The sequence below is a fragment of the Triticum urartu genome, chromosome 7A (genome assembly GCF_056163025.1).
Source record: "Triticum urartu cultivar PI428250 chromosome 7A, HENAU_Tu73, whole genome shotgun sequence".
Taxonomy (NCBI): Eukaryota; Viridiplantae; Streptophyta; class Magnoliopsida; order Poales; family Poaceae; genus Triticum; species Triticum urartu.
Window position 1 is genome coordinate 519,309,567 of NC_141879.1, and position 21,468 is coordinate 519,331,034.

General features: G+C 46.0%; 3 protein-coding genes across 3 annotated transcripts; 1 reads left to right on the plus strand and 2 right to left on the minus strand.

Moving 5' to 3' along the window:
- The first annotated feature begins 2,721 nt into the window (after positions 1-2,721).
- Positions 2,722-3,450, plus strand: LOC125519208 (uncharacterized). The gene has a single exon (XM_048684081.2). The coding sequence runs from the start codon at positions 2,855-2,857 to the stop codon at positions 3,380-3,382; it is 528 nt and encodes a 175-aa protein (XP_048540038.1). The 5' UTR covers positions 2,722-2,854; the 3' UTR covers positions 3,383-3,450.
- Positions 3,451-4,707: 1,257 nt separating this feature from the next.
- On the minus strand, positions 4,708-9,451 carry LOC125519206 (uncharacterized). The gene is made up of 2 exons (XM_048684080.2): positions 5,695-9,451; positions 4,708-5,002 (listed from the first exon to the last, which is right to left on the minus strand). Exon 1 carries the CDS (start codon positions 9,409-9,411, stop codon positions 5,713-5,715), a length of 3,699 nt encoding a protein of 1,232 aa, XP_048540037.2. The 5' UTR covers positions 9,412-9,451; the 3' UTR covers positions 4,708-5,002; positions 5,695-5,712.
- A 1,251-nt stretch (positions 9,452-10,702) lies between these two features.
- On the minus strand, positions 10,703-16,421 carry LOC125519785 (TCP-1/cpn60 chaperonin family protein). The gene is made up of 14 exons (XM_048684556.2): positions 16,206-16,421; positions 15,846-15,907; positions 15,362-15,434; positions 14,470-14,537; positions 14,265-14,334; positions 13,842-13,910; positions 13,686-13,757; positions 13,493-13,566; positions 12,960-13,237; positions 12,472-12,856; positions 12,259-12,384; positions 11,943-12,047; positions 11,330-11,404; positions 10,703-11,253 (listed from the first exon to the last, which is right to left on the minus strand). The coding sequence occupies exons 1-14, from the start codon at positions 16,234-16,236 to the stop codon at positions 11,065-11,067; spliced, it is 1,677 nt and encodes a 558-aa protein (XP_048540513.2). The 5' UTR covers positions 16,237-16,421; the 3' UTR covers positions 10,703-11,064.
- Between the last annotated feature and the right edge of the window lie 5,047 nt (positions 16,422-21,468).

The window sequence follows — 21,468 nt, forward strand, 5'->3', positions numbered from 1 at the left end:
CACTTTGGCCCGGGTGCCATGATTTCAGATCTGAACCATTTATGTTATCATCATTATATCCATGCTCTAGATCCGATCTTGCAAGTTATAGTCACCTACTACGTGTTATGATCCGGTAACCCCGGAGTGACAATAGTCGGGACCACTCCCGGTGATGACCGTAGTTTGAGGAGTTCATGAATTCATTGTGTGTTAATGCTTTGCTTTGGTTCTCTATTAAAAGGAGGCCTTAATATCCCTTAGTCTTCAAATGGACCCCGCTGCCACGGGAGGGTAGGACAAAAGATGTCATGCAAGTTCTTTCCATAAGCACGTATGACTATTTACGGAATACATGTCTACATTATATTGATGAACTAGAGCTACTGTCGTATCGCCCTAGGTTATAATTGTCTCATGATGAATATCATCCAACAAGTCATCGATCCAATGCCTACGAATTTATCTTATATTGTTCTTGCTAAGTTATTACTGCTATCGTTACTATTACACTTGCTACAAAACTACTGCTATCACTGTTACCGTTACTGTTGTTGCTACCATTACTATCAAAACTGTCATATTACTGTGCTACTGATCACTTTGCTGCAGATAATTAATCTCCAGGTGTGGTTGAATTTACAACTCAGCTGCTAATACCTTCAAATATTCTTTGGCTCCCCTTGTGCCGAATATATAAATTTGGGTTGAATACTCTACACTCGAAAACTGTTGCGATCCCCTATACTTGTGGCTTATCATTAGCCCAGAGCGAGTGCGGCCTCTCGTTGGCATCGGCATTGAAGCGACATGCCGGCCGCGCCACGTCCCCGATGTCCACGCCTATTCAATGCCGGAGAGACATTTACCATACGGAACGAGACGGGTATCTGCCATGCCCGTTCAATGCCCCTCTGACCGTTTCCTACCATTAAGTAGGCTCGCAGGCCGAGGAACCAATTCCGACACCGCGCATTAACGCACCCGAACCCTTGGCTCATCAAAATCCACTACTAAAAGGCGGACACACCCGGATCAACTCCACACCACAGCACATCCGCTTCACATCCTCCTCCCTTGCACCACATTCACGATGACCGTAAGCTCTAGAGCTATGTGGGAGAACCTGACATTGGAGCAGAAGCACGAGGTGTCGCCCTTGCAGCCGCTTGGCAAACCTGCTACGCCAGGCGGATTGCCACGGCATGCTGGCCAGCTTGCCCGAGATCTTCGATGACGACCTATGATGAAGACAGGCTCCGACGATGGCACTGTGTAGGACCCCGCGCCTGTGCATGTCGGCTGACGATGGAGTAGGTGCCGACGCACTTTGACGCCGCCATGGCGGAGGAGGAGGAGCCTGCGTCGGCTCCTATATCGGCATTCCGACAAGCGGAGGAGTAGCAGTGGTACAATATGTTCCTCCTGGAGCGGCACCGGCTGACGAAGGGCCAAATCTATGATGAGCGCGCAAGCGAGGCAGCCCCGGGGGTGAGTAGGGCATGGGAGGTGGCAGGGCATTATGCCCAAGTGGGTCAGTCCGTCTTCCATGTTCTACTCTTGCTCGCCCAAGACCGCACCTTCACTTTGCGGGTCTTGAACCCCGCCACCGCTCATGGAGATGGCAAAAGGAGAACGTGGCCGCCAATGCGGAATACAAAGGAAGTGGACCACGGGCGACGCAGTAGGTAGGTTTAGGTCCGACATTTTTTAATGAAAAATGTCTGAATTGTAATGAATGTGCTTCGATTTATATAAAAATCAGCCTGTTTGCATGAATTTCGTTCGGTCTATTAACACCCTATTTGAATTGTATGGGGATAGCATTGGATGGCCCGTTCTCGCATCCATGTCCACGGACGGATGTAGGGAAAATTTAGGGGTTAACATTATTATCCCCGCTAGCCGCCGCCTCCTCCACAAAAAAACTAGGGTTTTTGCCTCCCGTCGGCGCCGTCGCAGGTCCGCCTTCTCTCCGGTGGCCCTAGAGCCATGGGGGCGCGGTGGATCTCGGCAAGGGCCGACAAGAGGGCTCCGTCTTTAGTCGTTTCTTTTAGTTTTGCTAGGGTTCGTGTCCTGCTCAGGAAGACGAGACGGCGGCGGATCCCTGAAGATAGAATAAAGGTCTCCCAGCCCAGCCGCCATTCCGGCGGTGCGTCTAGCACCGTTGGTGGGCGTGTGGAGGTGTGCTCCGGCGGATCTATCTTTGATGGATTTGCTCGGATCTCGTTGTTATTCGTCTACGTTCGTGTGTCTTTGGATTGGATCTTTCTGATCTACGTTATTCTTCATCTGCGGCGGTTGTTGTTCTGGTGCGCTGGTCCTACAGGGGCTTAGCACGATGACTTATCAACTGTCTACTACAACAAGTTGTGACCGACTCCGGTGATGGAGGGGCGATGACGGCGACACGCCTTCGGCTCGCTTCGGTACTGGTAGTCGTCACTAGGTGATTTACGGATCTGGATGTAATTTCTATTATTTCTGGTATTCGTTATACTGCCATGATTGAAGTTGAATAGATGAGAAATTTTCTCGTAAAAAAAAAGTTAGTCTCCCCGCAAAGAAAAAAATATCGGACTTCCTCGCCTCGCCTTGGAAAGTGGTGAGAGGTGCCACAAAATAAAATTCTCTTGGTAAAGCTAGAAAGCAACCTAGGAAAAGCGACGTTTGGAGTGCATCGAGTCTCAAGTCAGTTGCACATGGGGAACAAGTGTGCAGCAATAATACACGCGACATGCACACTACCATTTCCCTCAACTCGACCCCTTCGTGGCCGCGTCCGACGCTGTATATAAAGCCCACGTCCTTCCCGCCATTAGGCACCGCAATGATCAACACCGCATAAAGAAAAACTTCGTGCAGCAGCTCATAAATGGATCGCCAGAGCTTGCGAGTCGGTGGCGCCGGCGACGCGCAGGAGTTCTGCTACGTCGGCAGCCGGCAGCCCGACGTCGCCTGCGGGGCCTTCCTGATGGAGCTGCTGGAGGACACGCCGGCGGCCGCCGACCAGGCGCCAGAGGCCGCCGAGGACCGGCTGAGGCGCGTCATGCGGTCCCTCGAAGCCGAGCTCGGCGTCGCAGCGGCGCCGGCGCCCGCTGCGGCGGAGGACGGCGAGAGCACAGCGGACGGGCCGATGAGCGACTACGACGACGGGGAGCTGGAGGAGATGCTGTCGGAGCTGGGCGGTAGCCTGGGGGCCGAGGCGCCGTCGTTGGCCGCCGTGCTGCCGTTGGAGTACTGGGAGGAGGTGCCGCCGGTGATGGGCAGCGACATGGGCGGCTGGTACGTCGACGGCGAGGGCTTCGTGGCAGGGTACGAGTTCAGGGAACCATCCTACTACACCTATGGTGAGGTCTCCGCCGTTGAGCAGGTGTACAGCCCCCTGTGCCTGTGGGAGTGAGCGTTGAAATATGCGCGTGAAAAAGAGGTTGTGAACTGAAACTTATGAAAGACAAATTGAGCTGTGCACTTGTTCTTACTCCCTTCATCCGGAAATACTTATCATCAAAATAAAGAAAAGTAGATGTATATAGATATATTTTAGTTCTATATACATCTCTTTTTATTCATTTTGATGACAAGTATTTTCGGACGAAGAGAATATATATTTTTCTCTTATCTGGCGACTGTTCGCTAAAAGGGGTTACATTTATAAACATTTTGATGGTATTTTTAGTTTTGCCAGGGTGACAGTTTCTTCAGAATTGCGTGACATTTCTGGGGAGAAGTTTCAGAACTGTCATCTGCCTAGAAAATAGCGTGCAGTTCTGAAGAAACAGTCAGCTCCGATACAATAAAACTGCGAGGAAAACGTTCACAAATACCAACCCTTGTAGCGAACGTCCGTCGGTTAGCTTTTCAGTTTGGAAAATAAATACATGTAAAACATGTCAAAGATCAGAAATATATAGACTTATGCCTGTCAGATCCGCTGATAAACAACAGCGGAAGAGGGCAAAACTGTAAGACACGGCTGAGGGCTGCTAATTAAGAATGTAATGGAACTGCGATTTCATAGGCAACAGTTCGATTCCTGCATCTGGAAAATCTAGTGTTTCAAAGAATAAAATCTCGTGTTTCAAAGCATTGCGGTACATAGCGGAACAAGCGATATACTACAAGTGTGTGACTCTCGTGAAGTAGAGGTAAATGGACGAACGGAACGAGTGATCGAATCCACTAGTAGACGGGAAGGGGTAAGCAGGCGGACCTAGAACCAACTTGTACTCAAGTGTTGGGTCAGTAATCAGTTTCAAGAAACATGCTTCATCTTTTAAGAATGTAAATAATGCGAACCGAAGATTATTGCAGCTTAGATCACTGCAGCTGTTGGCACATCAGAGATTTTTCACAACCTGTGCGCTACTACTCTCGTGCCTACCCAAATAACAATGCTTCTAAGTTCAAACTGAGCACAACTAAGAGCATTTCGGGACTACTGTAAGATTTACCAAACAGGTTTGCTGCCACTATAGCAGAGACAATCTGTGTTGGAACATGGGTTGGCAACTGTCAGTTACAGCATGAATCAATAGGTTCAAGCTGTCACAAGAACGAACCTCAATTTCATGTGAGAGAAGCAAGAAATTCATATACCTGCAACATCCAGAAGGAGAAGAGCAAACATTGACATCACTTGCAACCAGAACCAAGAGAATGCCTAATATACTCCGTTAGCTTCCAATATGCAAAATAAGGTATAAATCAACTACCGAGCACGCAAAGTTGGATGCAAATGTAAGACACTATGTGAACTGTTCTACACATATAAGATTAACCTGGCGCCACCCAGTATTTTACTCCATGCAGGAAGTCAACCAAAAGGCCATCTAAATAAAGCAAGCACTAGTACTGGTCACTAGAACGCCCTTGGATGACAAAACATTCGATTTACAGCTGGAATTATGCCTTCTTCGCTACAGTCTACAATGCACGACGAGCTAGCCACAGTTGCCGCCAATCCCATGTCTCGCTGTTGACATCAAACATCCAAGAGAGCTCTCCATCTTCACATTAGAACCTGCCATAAAGATCCCAGTTTTCAGTACAGACATATATACCGTAACATGATAATAAACAAGCAAGTACAAAGCATGTTCTGATAACAAGACAAAAACCATAATCAACATGGATATTTGCGATCTGAATGATCCTAGGCTAACTATCATACATGAAACTGGAGCCCCACAAGGCCACTTGATAAATCCTGCCTTCTTAGTTGTGTGTGTGTGTGTGTGTGTGTGTGTGTGTGTTATATGTTAACCTGAAATGTTACTCCGTATTATGTTTCTACAAATCAATAGAGCACAATCTGCTCAACCAAGCTAGAAAAAACCTGATGATTCCAAGTTGTGTGCAAGAATAATGGCAAGTACCACCAAAGAAAATAAGGTGAGTTAAGTGGGTTATTTCATTATTGATCCTACTAGTTTCGCTAACTATTCTAGTAGTTTGTTAATTAAGTGATGCCATGTTATCTACAAGAAAAAAAGCTTCACAACAGTAGCTTAGCATCCTACTGGCCCAAAGATAACCCAACCATACAGAAAGTTTGAATACATAAACTAAACAAGAATTGCCCAACCATATAGAAAACAGGACAGTCTACTAACCACCATTTCGATTCCTACATAATACAAGAAACTAGTTTATCTCCTAACCACTCAATTTAATCACAGTACACGGACTTAAGAAAGTAGGTAATCCATGTACCTCTAACTATCAGAGAACTCATTCTTCCCTAGCAAGGGCTGCAAGCTTTGCTTTTCTTTTTTCCTTGAGAAGATCAAGCTCCCGAGCCAGCCCTTCAGTTTTGCGCCACAAAAGGTTGATGCGATCTTCCCAATCATCAGGCTTTGAAAGCCATTCAAGCTTGAAATTTCCAATCATCTCATTTGCTGCAGCAATTTTCTGCTGCTCTTCCTCACACCGTTTCCTCTCCAACTCCCTCTCCAACTCCCTGACGCTAAGGACAAGACCGCCGCCATTAGGAACATCACGATAACGGAACTCGTTAGAAGGGAACTTCTTCCTGTACTCATTGAAAGAAGCATAACTCTGTTTCAAAGCCCTCTTATACCCACTGACCAACTGACCCATCACATTCAGATCATGCTCAAAGCACCTAAGCTTTGCTTGCAACTTATTCTCTTGCTCAAACCTGGCTGAGTTTAGTGAGTGGATAATTGCTTCCTTCTCCTGCAGCAAGTTAGCCATAAATTGCTTCTGTGACAGCGCCTCTTGAATCTCTCTCTCTTTCTGTTCGTATAACATGCTGGCATTGACCAATAAGTTCTGTATGGGTTCTGAATAATTTGCATTGAAGAATGCTGATCCAGGTGGTACACTACTGCTGGAGTTCCGCATCCGCTTATGTTGATTGCCCTGCAGAAACTGCTGTTGTGTTTGCATCTGGTCATTGTACCCATCATCAATATCCTCAACGTGCCTCTTCCCATTATTATTGCCAAAGAAAAATGAATTGCCAGCCCCCAGGTCCACTCCATTCTTATGTGCATCAGCCCCCATAGCCAAGAAATTTCCAGAGGACAGGTCATGTGCATTCTCCGTGCCATTGTATGTCGCAGGATCTGAGTTCATAGCCTGGAGGAGGTTTGACTCCATCCCATGCAAGGAACCCATTTTGAATCCATCATCAAAGCTCACACCATCCCTCATCCCAACATTCCCTTTATTCAAATTCTCAAACTCCACCCCTGGAAAATCACATTGCTGTAAACAATGCGTCGTCCCCTCGCCCCCCTTGTCATCCCCAATACCCCAGTTCATCTCCACTCCACCACTACACCCCTCAAATGCATCATGCTCTGACTCCTCCGCCTCCTCATTATCAGTATCCAGATTTTGGACAGATACATTATCTTCGACATCCATACTGTCATCGTCATCATTGGCAGAGCTCCACCCTGCCTCATCCTTCTCTTCCTCTTCTGCCTCCTCATCCTCCTCTGGCCCTACTAGCACTTTCCCCTGTGTCAACAGTTCCACCTCCGGCGATGGGCATGCATCCTTCTCTGCTGCACCCACAATTGTGTCTTCATCTTCCTCCCATGCAAAGTCTGCCAAAACCTCACCATTCACAGCATTCGTTTCATGTGTAGGAGCTACAGCTTCCTCCAGCACCATGGCATCCCCTGCCTTTGATTGCTCCAAGCTCATGCCCTTTACATCCTCATCCGCCACCTTTGATGTCTCCAATCTCTCCACATCCCCCAACTGCAATTCATCATCCTCATCAGCCACATTTGGTGGCTCCAGTCTATTGCTGCTTGCATTAGCATCCACACCCCCGAACAGCAATTTGCCGTCCTCATCCGCCACATTGGGTGTCTCCAGTTTGTTGCTGCTTGCATTAGCATCCATGTCCACCTTTACATCCTCATACACCAACTTTGATGTATCTGGTGACTTGTTCCTTGCATTAGCATCTGCATCCCCTAACTCCAATTCGACATCCAAACTCATGACCTTTGCATCCTCATTAACCACCTTAAATGTATCCGGCGAATTATTGCTTGCATTAGGATCAATAGCCTGCGACTCCAATTCGACATCCAAGGCCTTTGCATCCTCATCCATAACCTTCGATGAATCCAGTGACTTGCTCCCTGCATTAGCATCTGCATCCCCTGACTCCATCTCAACATCCAATCCCTTTGCATCCTCATCCATCACCCTTGATGTATCCAGTGACTTGCTCCCTGCATTAGCATCCACATCGCCTGACTCCATCTCGACATCCAAGCCCTTAGCATCCTCATCCATCACCTTAGATGTATCCGGTGACTTGCTCCCTGCATTAGCATCAGCATCCCCTGACTCCATCTCAACATCCGAGCCCATGCCCTTTGCATCCCCATCCGCCACCACTGATGTATCCTGTGACTTGCTCATTGCATTAGCATCCACATCCGCCAATTCATCCATGCTCTTGCTCCCTGCATCCCCAGAATCTGACTTCTTTAAGTCATTGTTCCTCAAATCCGAACCTTCTGTCTCTGGTTCCTCCAAGATGTTGCTCCTCGCATTCCCAGACTCATTCAAGTCATTGCTCCTGAAATCCACAGCTGCTGTCTCAGATTCCTCCAATATCTTGGTCACATCCCCAGACTCATTCAAGTCATTGCTCCTCAAATCCACACCTGCTGTCTCTGATTCCTCCAAGATGTTTCGCCTCACATCCCCAGACTCCAACTCCTTCAAGTCATTACCACTAGCATCAGCATCTGCGGGCCCCGATTCATCCAAGCTATTGCTGGTCAGACTCACACCCTCTAACTCAGATTCCTTCAGGCCCTTGCTGCTCGCATCCGCATCTGCATCTCTAGGCTCCACCTCCTGCAAGCCCTTGTTCCTGGCATCTGCGTCTCCATCCCGCTCGTCCTTGACTAAATCAGAAGACACCATCCGAACAAGCTTCCCCGCCTCCTCTTTCTGCGGCAGCTCAAACAGCAGCGGCTTCTGCACCCGGATGAGCCGCTGAAGATACGCGCCGTATTGGCACACCCCATCACCCCTCTCGGGCAGCTCGTGAATCTCCTTCTCGATGATACCCCAGATGATGCCGCCCCAGTTAACCTTATGCGGTGACCCGTCCTTCACAGTCTGTTCCGCCCCGGCCACCTCCTGCGACAGTGCGCAATCCGTGAACCAGGGATGGATGCAGACGCGCATGAACTCCTGGGCGGCGGAGACCAAGGCCGCGGTTTTGATCCCTCGGGGCGGGGCGGGCGGCCCGACTGGCTTTTTGGGGAGGGAGAAGGCGATGGCCAATTCGGAGCGGTTGAGGCTGACGCGGGTGTCCCAGACGAAGCTGCGCTGATTAATCCGGTCGTAATAGGCGATGAGCTGCGCGACGAGGTCGGGGCGCGGGGGCTCAGATCCGGGGTCAAACCGCGCGAAGTCGAGGAGGCCGAGGGCGCGGAGGGCGGCCTCGTGGTTGGAGATGGAGGGCGGCGGGGGGTCCAGCGGGCGGAGGCGGAGGTCGACAGGGATGCGCGCGAGGCGCTCCTCCGCGGCGGCGCGGAGCTTGTCGGTGAAGGGCTTCTTGAGCTTGCCGGCGGTGGCGGATCTCCGGGGCGGGCCGTCCAGATCGGACCCGGCGGCGGCGGCGGGGGTGGCCGCCTCCGGGGCCTGGTGCGGGGCCGGATCGGCGGAGACGGTCTTGGCGGCGGCGGCGGGGGTGGCCGCCTCCGGGGCCGGATCGGCAGAGACGGGCTTGGCGGCGGGGGAGGCCGACTCCGGGGCCGGATCGACGGAGACGGGCTTGGCGGCGGCGGGGGAGGCTTCCAGCGGCGGCGGGGACGGGGTTGGATCGGCGGAATCGGCCATGGCCGCGGTGGAATTGACCCTTCCGGAGCGGCGCAGGGGTTTCTTCGCCGACGGTTGGGGTTTGCGTCTGGGAGGCATATCGACTTGGGGGGTGGGGGTGGGGGATGGGGAGAGAAGCAAGGGTTGGACGGGTCTTCTACTTCTCGGAAAAAAAATGCCTTTGCTCCCACCCAGGTCTCGCCGTCCTCCAGGTCTACATCGCCATATATATCGGATATCCGGCGCAGATATGACGTCAAAACCGCCAATCTGCCCAATGGAGCGCCACCAAATTCAAACAGATATATTGCTGGGTTTCTTTCCTTTTCTTTTTCTTTGGCCTAGAAAAAAACCCTTTTTTCCTAGAAAAACCTAGTGATTCTTTAAAAAAAAAGACTTCAATATTTCGAGTTGTGCCTCAGAGGCTTAATATATTTCACACTTTTTTGTGGGAAACAATATATTTCGCACTTTGACTTGAAATGCTTCTTATATGTGCTTTTGCCTTTATAAATAAAGATTGGTAGTATTTGTTTTGACTTTCAAGCTATCTTTATGTTAACGGTCCCACTGCATCGAAGGTATGCATCTCATGAAAAACAATTGGATTCGTCACAATTAGTAAAGTAATGAGTTTTCTATACAAAATGCAAAAAGATAAGCATCTCGCGGCAAACACAAACACAGCTTATTCACCATACCCCACTCGGCGGCACACGGATTTCAAGCAAAATCTATTACCATCTTATCGTTTCTCTCCTAGGTAAATCATCTATCCCCTTTTTCACACTTCTTCTCCTAGACAGCTAGGAGGAAGTGAGCCACAGTATACTTTTCTTTGCCACATCCTATATTGCCTTATTTTGTGTTGTGACGATATGCAAGGGGCTTAATATACTCCGGAATTAGAACTTGATAATGTAGGTTAAACGGTTTTCAAGCCAGATAAGCAAAATGAACTATTTCTATATCTATATTTGTAAAGGTTCATTTTTGTCAGGGTTCATCCATTGGGGGCCGCATTTCGGTGTGTTTACCAAAAGATAGTATTATGTTTCTCCATTCTCTATGTTGTCAAAATCGGACAAACATTATGTCAAAACTACAAATTGCCAAATCAAATAAATACTATATATACGGCAAGATATGAACTTTGACACGATCTTTATATCTGTTTCACAATTCGGCTTGATATGTATTTTTATGGCCAGAAAGATGGAATTGTTTTGATTTTTGTTAAACATTTTTAAGATTTTTGTGCAGAGGTTTTTTTTAGTGCATGGTAGAACTTTGAGTTGAATAGAATAATAAAGCGGGAGGGGGGAAGAATGGAGAAATTCAGGTAGTGCCACATCAGCATCGACAAACCGGCATCGTCTTTCTATAATAATAAAACAAAACTGACGGCGTCAGAAAGCTAGTTTTGCTGTTAAATTCAGGTTCTGATATCCGTTCAGTAAGTCCAAAAACAAAAACGGACAGCAACCATCCATGCAACAGTCAGATTCCAAAACGCTGATACAGATACACAACTGAAACCCGCACACTCCTCATCATAAGAACATATGAAAAAGCTACAATCCAAACTAATACTAGACGACCCTGGAGGCCTGGCCACCATCAAACATTCAAGAAATGCAACCAGGCGACGCCATTCACGTGTTAATAAAACATTCTGCTCCGCGGGCGCACTTTTCTAGCTTCGGTAGATAACATCGCCGGTGCAGGCTCACTCCAGCAGCACAAGTAGTTCTACTCCGGGATCATCTGTTCAGTGTCCGCATCTTCACCCGTTTCAATCTGGGGTTGCTTGGGAGCACCAGAGCCAGGAGCCTGCTTCTTCTTGATTCCACTGACAATGTCGTCAATCCTTAGAAGCATGCAAGCAGACTCGATCGCTGTCTTGAACGTCTGTGCCTTCACGCTGTAAGAATCCCAGATCTACAGCAACAACAAAAAAGTGTGGTGCTTAGACGTGCAAGCACACAACACAAGTGATGCAGAGTGAAAATACTACCTTCCGCTCTTTCATGTCAACAATATCACCAGTCCTTCCATCAACACCAACCCAAGGATTTTCACCATTCGCATGCTGGAGCAAAATAATGGAATTTAAGCAACATGCAGTAGCGAAAATACAAGTATCATAAATTTTGTAATATTTTAAAACTGAAAAAGAAAGAATTATACAGATAAAGTACTCCCCGGTTTGGGGGTTGAGAAATGATGCTTAATCTTAAATTTACTGTGAGCACAAATTCACAGAAAGTTATGTGCAGTAGTGTGTTCAGGAATGCAGTTAGCTACGTGTATTGTTGTACATAATCATCCATAATAGCTCAAAAAATATGCTTTTAGTACTGTATCAAAGCCATTGCAGTGCCAAACCAAAGCCTTTCCTCCTTGCAACTGGCTCAATTTATAAAAGGTGGTTTATCCAAAAGTCTAAAACCTAAAGCTAAGCAATTTCCGCATCTTATGTCCAACACTCAACCGGCAACACTTCTAGCTATATAAGAAAAACATGTTAAACAGGACCTAACAATCTGTATCTAAAATACTGACTCACTATAATCCTCAACTTTTTTGACAAGGTCACTGGAGAGATAAAATACAAGAAGAGTTATTACCTTTCCCTGGAGTTGTGTCATCGTCCTAATAACATTCAAACCACAATTTTGAAGCAAAGTTCTTGGGATTGCTTCGAATGCTAAAGCAGCAGCTTCATAAGGCCACTGATAAAAACAAACAGAAAGTAATCAGATACTCAAATCATAAGATAATAACAGCAGAAAGCTATTATATGTGCAATGCCCCAAACACACAAAAAAACACATTTTATTCGGTATAATGCGGTAGTGTGGACTTGTGAGAGTGTACTAATAGGCCTCCGCCTAAATGACTTCATTGCTCATAAACGCTAGCATTAATACTTCTGAAGCATACCTTTTCAACACCTTCAACTGAAGAACTCTTTTGCTTTAGTGTTGCCGATACAGTCAATTCAGAAGCACCACCTCCAGGTAGAAGTTTCGGGTTTTTCAAAATGTTCCTTGCAACAGACATGGCATCCTGTGAATGCAAAACGAAGGGAAAGGTTGAGGGCAGGTCTTACTATGAAATAAAATATTAAATAGGACAAAACGAGCAGAAGAATACCTGAAGGTTCCTCTCCACCTCGTTCAAGATGTCCTTGCTTGCTCCCCTCAATAGAACAGTGCATGCTTTAGGATCTTTGCATTCAATAATGAAGGAAAAGAATTCATCACCGATCTTCTTAACCTCAAAGAGACCAGCTCGTGTCCCCACATCTGATTCTTGAAGCTCCTCTGGCCTGTTAACTATAACTGCACCACAGGCTTTAGCAATCCTGTTGTTATCTGTCTTCCTAAGTCTACGGATTGCACTAACACCAGCTTTGCTTAAATAATGCATAGCCATGTCACTGAGTCCTTTCTCTGTGATAACCAGGTCAGGCTTGAATTTCAAAATTTGCACACAGAGGTTCTTGATGTATTGTTCCTCCATATCTAGCAGAACCTTCCTGTAATAGCATATTTACCAAATTATTATACACTCCTGACAAATAGCAACTCAATAGGATCAATACATATGGGCAGGAGAATTTGAATCTAGACATCACTTACCAATCTTCTTCACTCATCAACTCGGCATTTGTCTGATTTTCCCCCTTTTTGTACTCAACAGGGCAATCCAAAAGGATGATGCGTGGATTTACTATCTTCCTTTTCATTTTTCCAGGAGCCACAACATCTTTATTGAACATGACCCCTTTAAGAACCTTTGAGTCCTCCAACTGGCCGCCAGGAATCTTCTCTACTTTGATATATTTCTTGATATCAACTTCACGCATTCCTTGACCCAGGTCTACACCTGCTGTTGTAGTAGCATCTATGGCAAGGTCCTAAGAACAGCAAGAGAAGATATCAAATGATCCATAATTTAACCCATGAAGTGAATCTACTCCCTCCATTTCTAAATATAAGTCTTTTTAGAGATTTCAATGCAGAATAGATACAGATGTATATAGACGGATTTTAGAGTGAGATTTATCCATTTTGCTCCACATGTAGTCCATATTGAAATCACTAAAAGGACTTGTATTTAGGAACGGTGGGAGTAGTTGGTAGCCAACTTGGCATAAAAGAGTGATACTTACAGCAATTAGGTCGCCAAACTGGCCAGTGAATTTTGTACCAATGGAGCTCTTCACCAGCCCTAGCATTGCCTCGCCTACATCATGGTACATCTCAATTGAATAAGATTACAAAATAGAACATGATCTATGTAGGAGGACCAAAATTTTCAGAAGAACAGTGACAATGTTTGCAACATGCTGGATGCAGACTTACGGTCATTAACATCAACAGGCATTGCAATTTTGTCAAGGACAGCTATGGCATCCTCAAGAGCTCTGCTGTATGCTGAAACCAAGAAACAATAAAAGGTTCAAAACAGATACATAACTCACCAAATGAAGAGAAAAAAAGTTGGTATCAAGTAACTACCTCGGCAAATGACAGTGGGATGGTAGTTCTTTTCAATAAATGTTTCTGCAACATGGAGCATCTCACCAGCTAAAAAGACGAAAAGTTAGTACAAAAGAATAAAGTCCCAAACCAAATAAGCTTCCTGTCCATTGAAAACTGGTTTTTAGTCATTCTTGCTGGCTTAAACTTTGAAGAGCAACAATTTTAGTGTACTTAGCTACAAAGAAATAATGACAGACCAGAAACAGAATTGACAATTACAGGGGAACAATGTTAGTGTACTTAGCTACAAAGAAGCTCAAAGTAGCCATATGCTTAGTTTGACCACAAAGAGAATTGACAGTTAAAGTTGATTGACTTCAGATGGCATGCTTATGTAAATTATAGAGCATGGACATAATGATCTTGATATTTATGAATGCATCAAAGGAAACATCATACCTAGAACAATTACAGATGTTGTCCCATCTCCCACTTCTTCATCCTGTGTACGGCTTAGCTCAATCATAGACTGCACAGATTGAAAAGGGGGAGTTAGATTGAACATGGTATCATCCACTTCATGACAAACATTACAGGATGACAGCTAATTCTAACCGCATAAGCCGTAAGCAAGAGAAAGAGATAAAACAAACATTCCACATACCTTAGCAGCAGGATGTGCAATGTCTAGCTCCCGTAATATAGCATTGCCATCATTAGTGACCACGATACCTGCAAAATAAGAAATAAGTAAGATACAATAACCTTGTAAAAACAAATTATGTAATGCAAACATGAATGTAAAATGAACTCGAGTGACATAAACAGACTATGAATTATATCAAATAACAATTCTCAGTATAAAGCAAAAAGCAATTACTCGCAGTAATTTCAGATGTAAAGTTATAAGAAACAGAAGTACAAGACGCAAACATTTTGACACAAATAAGCCAAAAGTCCACACAAAAAGCCTAGTGGAGAGCAAAAGCTTGATCTGGTTATCCATCAGCACAAGCAGTCCATAAGGATCTACCCTCGACACATTTGTCTATGGGCATGTGTAAAGCAACCCCTCCGCACATATTCTGTGAAACATCATCCCATTTTGCATCAACTGCCATGGTTTCATAAACTAGATGGAGCATCATACTGTCCCAAGTGCTTCAATGATAGTTGTGCAATTAAGGAAAATAAAAATACAATAAGTTAAAGCTGCTGGTGTATTTAATCAACAAAGCAAATTAACATGGTCATACTTTTGAAACATTAGACAACGTAGCCTGCTAAACAAGTGGAATGGTGCAACCATGATCCAACATGAAAAAGAATGAACTATTGCCAACATAGTTCTTCAATAGATACGCTTGATATCATAGTGTACTTTTAATAACAAGTACTACCTCTGTACCAAAATATAAGATGTTTTTGTAGGCTAGTTTAGCCTACAAAAACGTCTTATATTTTGATACGGAGGGAGTATCACGGATGGACGACAAAAGTTTAACATCGGCTGGCATATCGTAGTGTATAGAATATGTTAAGAGTATGTTAAGTACCTCCACTGGCATCCAGAAGCATCTTCAACATGGACCTAGGACCCAACGTTGTGCGAATGATGTCTGACACAGCCTGCACATAAAACCATTAGATTTACCCAAGTACACGTAAATGAATCAACTAGTCCTCGCAAAGACAGAAACTTAAAACTTGTTGATAGTGGGGCTAAAACAATGGCAAACCAAAACCGGCCTGCCAGACAACCAGATCATCAATTGCAGGTTTCCCACATTCACACCCTCAGATAATAAAGCTAATAAGACAACTGACCTATGTGATGCCCGGGGCAAGGATATAACATATTACTCTGAGATCTTGGCTAGGACCACTTGTTCAGATCTATTGTGATCTCAACAGCGAAACACGCAACCTAAAGTGAGCTGATTGGCCACGACCTAGCGAGTACTGCCTGAGAGGCATCAACGACGACAACACCACCCAACTGACGTAGTGAAACAAAGCTCAAGATTCAAGAGCACAAACCTTCGCGGCCTGGATGTTGCCATGCTGAACCTTGGCGCCGGATTCCCTCTTCAACGAGTCCTCTGATCAAATCGAAACAAAAACGCGCAACATTAGAAAAAAAACGCGCATAAACAGAAACGGCATAGATCAGATCAGAGCAAAGAAACAATATAGCTGAACAAGCAAAGGCAAATCGTGGATTCGTGTCGTGTGATCAAGTAAACTTCGACACCAGGAGTTCAAGGCGCTGCCTATCTGAAAACCTAGACGCGAGAAGACACAGATGCTATCGCAAAAATACGGGGGAAGGGGAGGCGCGGAAACCCTAGGAGGCGGGGAGGAGTGGGGCGGGAGAGGCGAGGGGCGAGGGGCGCTTACTCAGCACGAGGACGGGGGCGTGCAATGCCATGGCGATCTGGCGAGAGACGAGACCACGGGGAGGCGGCGGCGAGGTGGGAGGAGGGAGAGGAGAATGGGAAGGCGGATGCTGCTGCGCCGCGCGATCTTTCGAGCTTGAGGGTTTGCTCGGTTTGGGCTTTCAAGTGAAACCCTCGTCGCGACCAGCGTGCGCCTGAGCGTGCGTGACCTAGGGAACTGCCGGTGGGGCCAGTGAGTGGGCTACAAACATATCGTGTTTTCTCGAAGGCAAGGCCTCTTTGGTTTTGGTTTAGAGGAGTTTGAGTTTCATAGGAATTCTTGAGGATAGAATTCTTATAGAATTTTTTTTCTTTAGAGTCCTTTGGTTCATAGGAATGGATTTCTATTCCTACATAGAATTGATTTCTATCCTCCGCATTTCATAGAAAAATAAAAAAAAGCCTAGATTCAATGAAAAAATTCCTTTGGTGTCAACCAAATGACATCTTGTTTCCTATTCCTACTCATAGGATTTGAGATACATGTCATCTCATTTCCTACAAGATTCCTATTCCTATAATAATCCTATCCTATGAACCAAAAGAGGCCAAACGTTTTACGCCAGCGCGCCGGACGAAACGTTCAGCCGGTCGCAGGCGCAGCGTTAGATGCCCATCAGATCGTAACCCACGTCTCCTATCCTTTCCATCTCTTTCTCTTTTTTCCCCAACGATAGAAATCCCTTCATAAGATTCAGCAGCTGGGAGGAGTGCACAGCTGCGCCCGCTCATCGCCATGGGCTGCCTGCAGCTGGGTGCGTCGCTCTCCATGGCCGGCGTAGCCGGATGCGCTAGCTACCATGGCCGGGTTGCAAGGTAATCGAGCACGTCGACGGCGAGTTTTCGCTACAACCATGGTTTGGTTTGCTGGAACCGGCCCATGTTTTTGCTACCACCCACCTCTACCCGAAATCTGCTTCCACGGTGTTTTTGCTGGAACCGGCGATCGATTTTGCTACAATCGTTCTGTTTTTCTGTTACTACCGGTGTGTCTATTTTTTGCTACATCCCATCTTCATGACATACGAGACCGACGATCGTGTTTTTTATGCAACTTTTGTCACTTTTTGTTACCACAGGCGTTGACGATTGCTACATTCATTTTTTTCACGAGATGCTACATCTCATGTATTTTTCCGGTCGAGTTTATTGCTACAACCATGTTTGATTTTGGTGGAGCTGGGGACAATTTTTTTGCTACATCCATGTTTTGATTTTGCTGAAACCGCACCCAATTTTTGCTACATCCACCCGCGGCGGTGTTGGTCGACGACGGCGATGGCTATCTTTTGTTGCAACCGTCTCAGAGTTTTGCTACTACCGGAGATGTCATTTGCAACTACCATAGTTTTTTTTGTACCAGCGATTTTTTGCTACAACCATAGTTTCAATTTGCTGGAACCAGGTTTTCAAAATGATTCAACAGGGTGCGGCGACACAGATATGTTTTCTTGACAACTTTTTTTGTTGCAAGTGTCGGCGGCGAGCATGACGCAGAGCTGCAACCGGCGACTGGCATTGCCGGAGCCGCGAACCATCACCAGCGAGGGAAGCTGCATCCCACGGGGCAGAGTTTTTGCTGCATGCATGGATCCCGGCGAGAAACATGAGAGAAGACGGCGGCGACCGGTGGCAAGCACGGCGACCGATTGCGCATCCAACAGCGCAAGGGCGGCAAAGAGAGGAGATCCAGGTGAGTGGGTGACGGTCGGCGGCTGGGTGGACGTCCAGGCGATGGGGCTTTGTGGAGAGGAAGAGGGAAAGGGGAAGTCAATGCTGGGATTGAACGACTCGCAGTCGCAGGATCGGGCCGCTGGGGCTAGTCCGGCCCAACCGTTCGGCCGGACTGCCGGCGCCTATCACTGCCCTTTCTCGAAGGCCAAGGGGTTTTCTTTTCCATTTTAAATATTTTTAGCAAAGGTTCTGTCTAAATTGCTAGCCCCCCTATCGTATTTCTCTGCAATTTTGTGAAGCCACATCATCGTGACCCTTTGATAGAACCGCAGCTTTTTTTGTTAGATCCTCTTCTCCCGACCTGACTCACTTGGTCAGCTATGTTAAGGCAGTTGCCCAAAAAAAGATTCTACATGTGATTTTTATCCTCCAGCAATATGTGATTTCAACCTTGGTTATTCCTCATACATCAACCCATCCAGATATATTCTTGTCTAATAAGTTATATGTGTCATTTTTATATTGTCCTTACACGCATTTGAAGCTAATTTGGTTGGCGTCCAGGGTTGCATGCCTGGCAAAAAGTGATGCCTGGCGTGACTCAAAAATCCAGATGATATTTGCATGTTCATGTAGCTCACAAGAAGAAGCATTTGGTTGGAGTCTTGGCTTGGAGAATTATTAGGCCAAGAAAACCACGTCGTAAGCTTATTTGGGAGAAAGTATTTTTTTTTCTGTAACTACAGTACAGGCGGCTTTTTGCCGTTGCCAAGCCTCTAGTTTCTTGTGCTTGTGCCAGACTAATTTCATCCCTGGATGTGCACCCAAGCTAACCATCGCTTGTGTTGGCTACGCTAGGTGCATCGGTTGTAATATAAAATATTTCCTACGCACAAATCAACCAGGAACATGCTACGGGAGATGGATCATTGATTGTTATCACTAGAGGCGCAATGTCGTGCAACGAAAATAGAGTTGGGGCAACGCTTCCGCGGGGTTCGTCTCCTCCTCGTATGATCTCGCTCGAACAGTCGGTCGTCGGAACCCACATACAGGTTCACCGGAGCGGCACAAGTGCACCACCTTTAACGATATCCGTGCATGCAGGAGGAACCCCGTGCGGCGGACTGCTAGGTCAATCACATAGCCGATGGCGAGTGGAAGTGGCTGGTCACAACACATGCAAAGCCGTAGTGACAGCGTTGAAGCGATCAATCGAATGATTGTGTCGCACCTCCATTATATATAGGCATCCGTCGCGGGCTCAACACTTGGGCCTCGTACGGATCCTAAAGCCCAAATTTTGTTCGGCCTGGATCGGAGTCCGAGTAGGATAACATGAGACTCGTGGAGTCAGATCCAACCTCACATGTTCCTTCCCTTAAGCGTGCGACCCCTTAGGTTCAAGTCAGCTTGGTCGCAGGTTGGATCGCCTCCAGCCTACTCGGCTGGTAGCGGCCTCTGGCAAGGCGTGCCAACCACCAAGTAGACAATGAAGTCGGTTGGCGAACTTGTACAGCATGTCACACTTCTGTTCTTTTTGCCACATGATATATGCTCCCAGGTTCAAGGCGAGTCCGTCATCCTTGTGCTAGTCCGAACACTTTCTCATTCCAGTGATGCCGACCACAAAATGGATTATCTCATAATCCTTATCGCATGGCCATGCTTATCTTGGTCAGATCATATGAGGGGCCCAGAGTATATCTCTCCTGATCGGAGGGGCAAATCTATCTCGCTCGACCATATCTCGCAACATGGGTCTAGACAAGCCTAAAACCTACATTTATAACTACCCAGTTACGGAGTTTCATTTTGTCGTTCGAAAGCACGTCTGTCACTGATACATCTCCAATGTATCTATAATTTTTTATTGTTCCATGCTATTATATTATCTGTTTTGGATGTTTTATATGCATTTATATGCTATTTTATATAATTTTTGGGACTAACCTATTAACCTAGAGCCTAGTACCAGTTTCTTTTTTTCCTTGTTTTTGAGTTTTACAAAAATGGAATATCAAATGGAGTCCAATTGAGCTGAAATTTTACGCTGATATTTTATGGACCAGAAGAAGCCCCCGAAGCAAAAGAGTTGGGCTAGAAGAGCCACGAGGCCTTCACAAGGGTGGAGGGCGCGCCCTCCGTCCTTGTCGTCGCCTCGTGGACCTCCCTGACTTGTTCCCGACGTAAAAAAATTCTATAAATATAGAAAACCCCAGAACAGAACCTAGATCGGGAGTTCCGCCGCCGCAAGTCTCTGTAGCCACCAAAAACCAATCAGGATCCTGTTCCGGCACCCTGCCGGAGGGGGAAATCATCACCGATGGCCATCTTCATCATCCCGGCGCTCTCCATGACGAGGAGGGAGTAGTTCACCCTCGGGGCTGAGGGTATGTACCAGTAGCTATGTGTTTGATCTCTCTCTCTCTCTCGCGCGCGCGCGCGTTCTTGATTTGGCACGATCTTGATGTACCGCGAGCTTTGCTATTATAGTTGGATCTTATGATGTTTCTCCCCATCTACCTTCTTGTAATGGATTGAGTTTTCCCTTTGAAGTTATCTTATTGCATTGAGTCTTTAAGGATTTGAGAACACTTGATGTATGTCTTGCATGTGCTTATCTGTGGTCACAATGGGATATTCACGTGATCTACTTAATGTATGTTTTGGTGATCAACTTGCGGGTTCTATGACCTTGTGAACTTATGGATAGGGGGTGGCACACGTTTTCATCTTGACTCTCTGGCAGAAACTTTGGGGCACTCTTTGAAGTTCTTTGTGTTGGTTTGAATAGATGAATCTGAGATTGTGTGATGCGTATCGTATAATCAAACCCGCAGATACTTGTGGTGACATTGGAGTTGAAGGAAATATGCCCTAGAGGCAATAATAATGTTATTATTTTATTTCCTTATATCATGATAAATTTTTATTATTCATGCTAGAATTGTATTATCCGGAAACATAATACTTGTGTGAATACATAGACAAACCAAACGTCACTAGTATGCCTCTACTTGACTAGCTCATTAATCAAAGATGGTTATGTTTCCTAACCATAGACATGTGTTGTCATTTGATTAACGGGATCACATTATTAGGAGAATGATGTGATTGACATGACCCATTCCATTAGTATGTTGCTATTGCTTTCTTCATGACTTATACATGTTCCTATGACTATGAGATTATGCAACTCCCATTTGCCGGAGGAACACTTTGTGTGCTACCAAACGTCACAACGTAACTGGGTGATTATAAAGGATCTCTACAGGTGTCTCCAAAGGTACATGTTGGGTTGGCGTATTTCGAGATTAGGATTTGTCACTCCGATTGTCGGAGAGGTATCTCTGGGCCCTCTCGGTAATGCACATCACATAAGCCTTGCAAGCATTTCAACTAATGAGTTAGTTGCGAGATGGTGTATTACGAAACGAGTAAAGAGACTTGCCGGTAACGAGATTGAACTAGGTATTGAGATACGGACGATCGAATCTCGGGCAAGTAAAATACCGATGACAAAGGGAACAACGTATGTTGTTATGCGG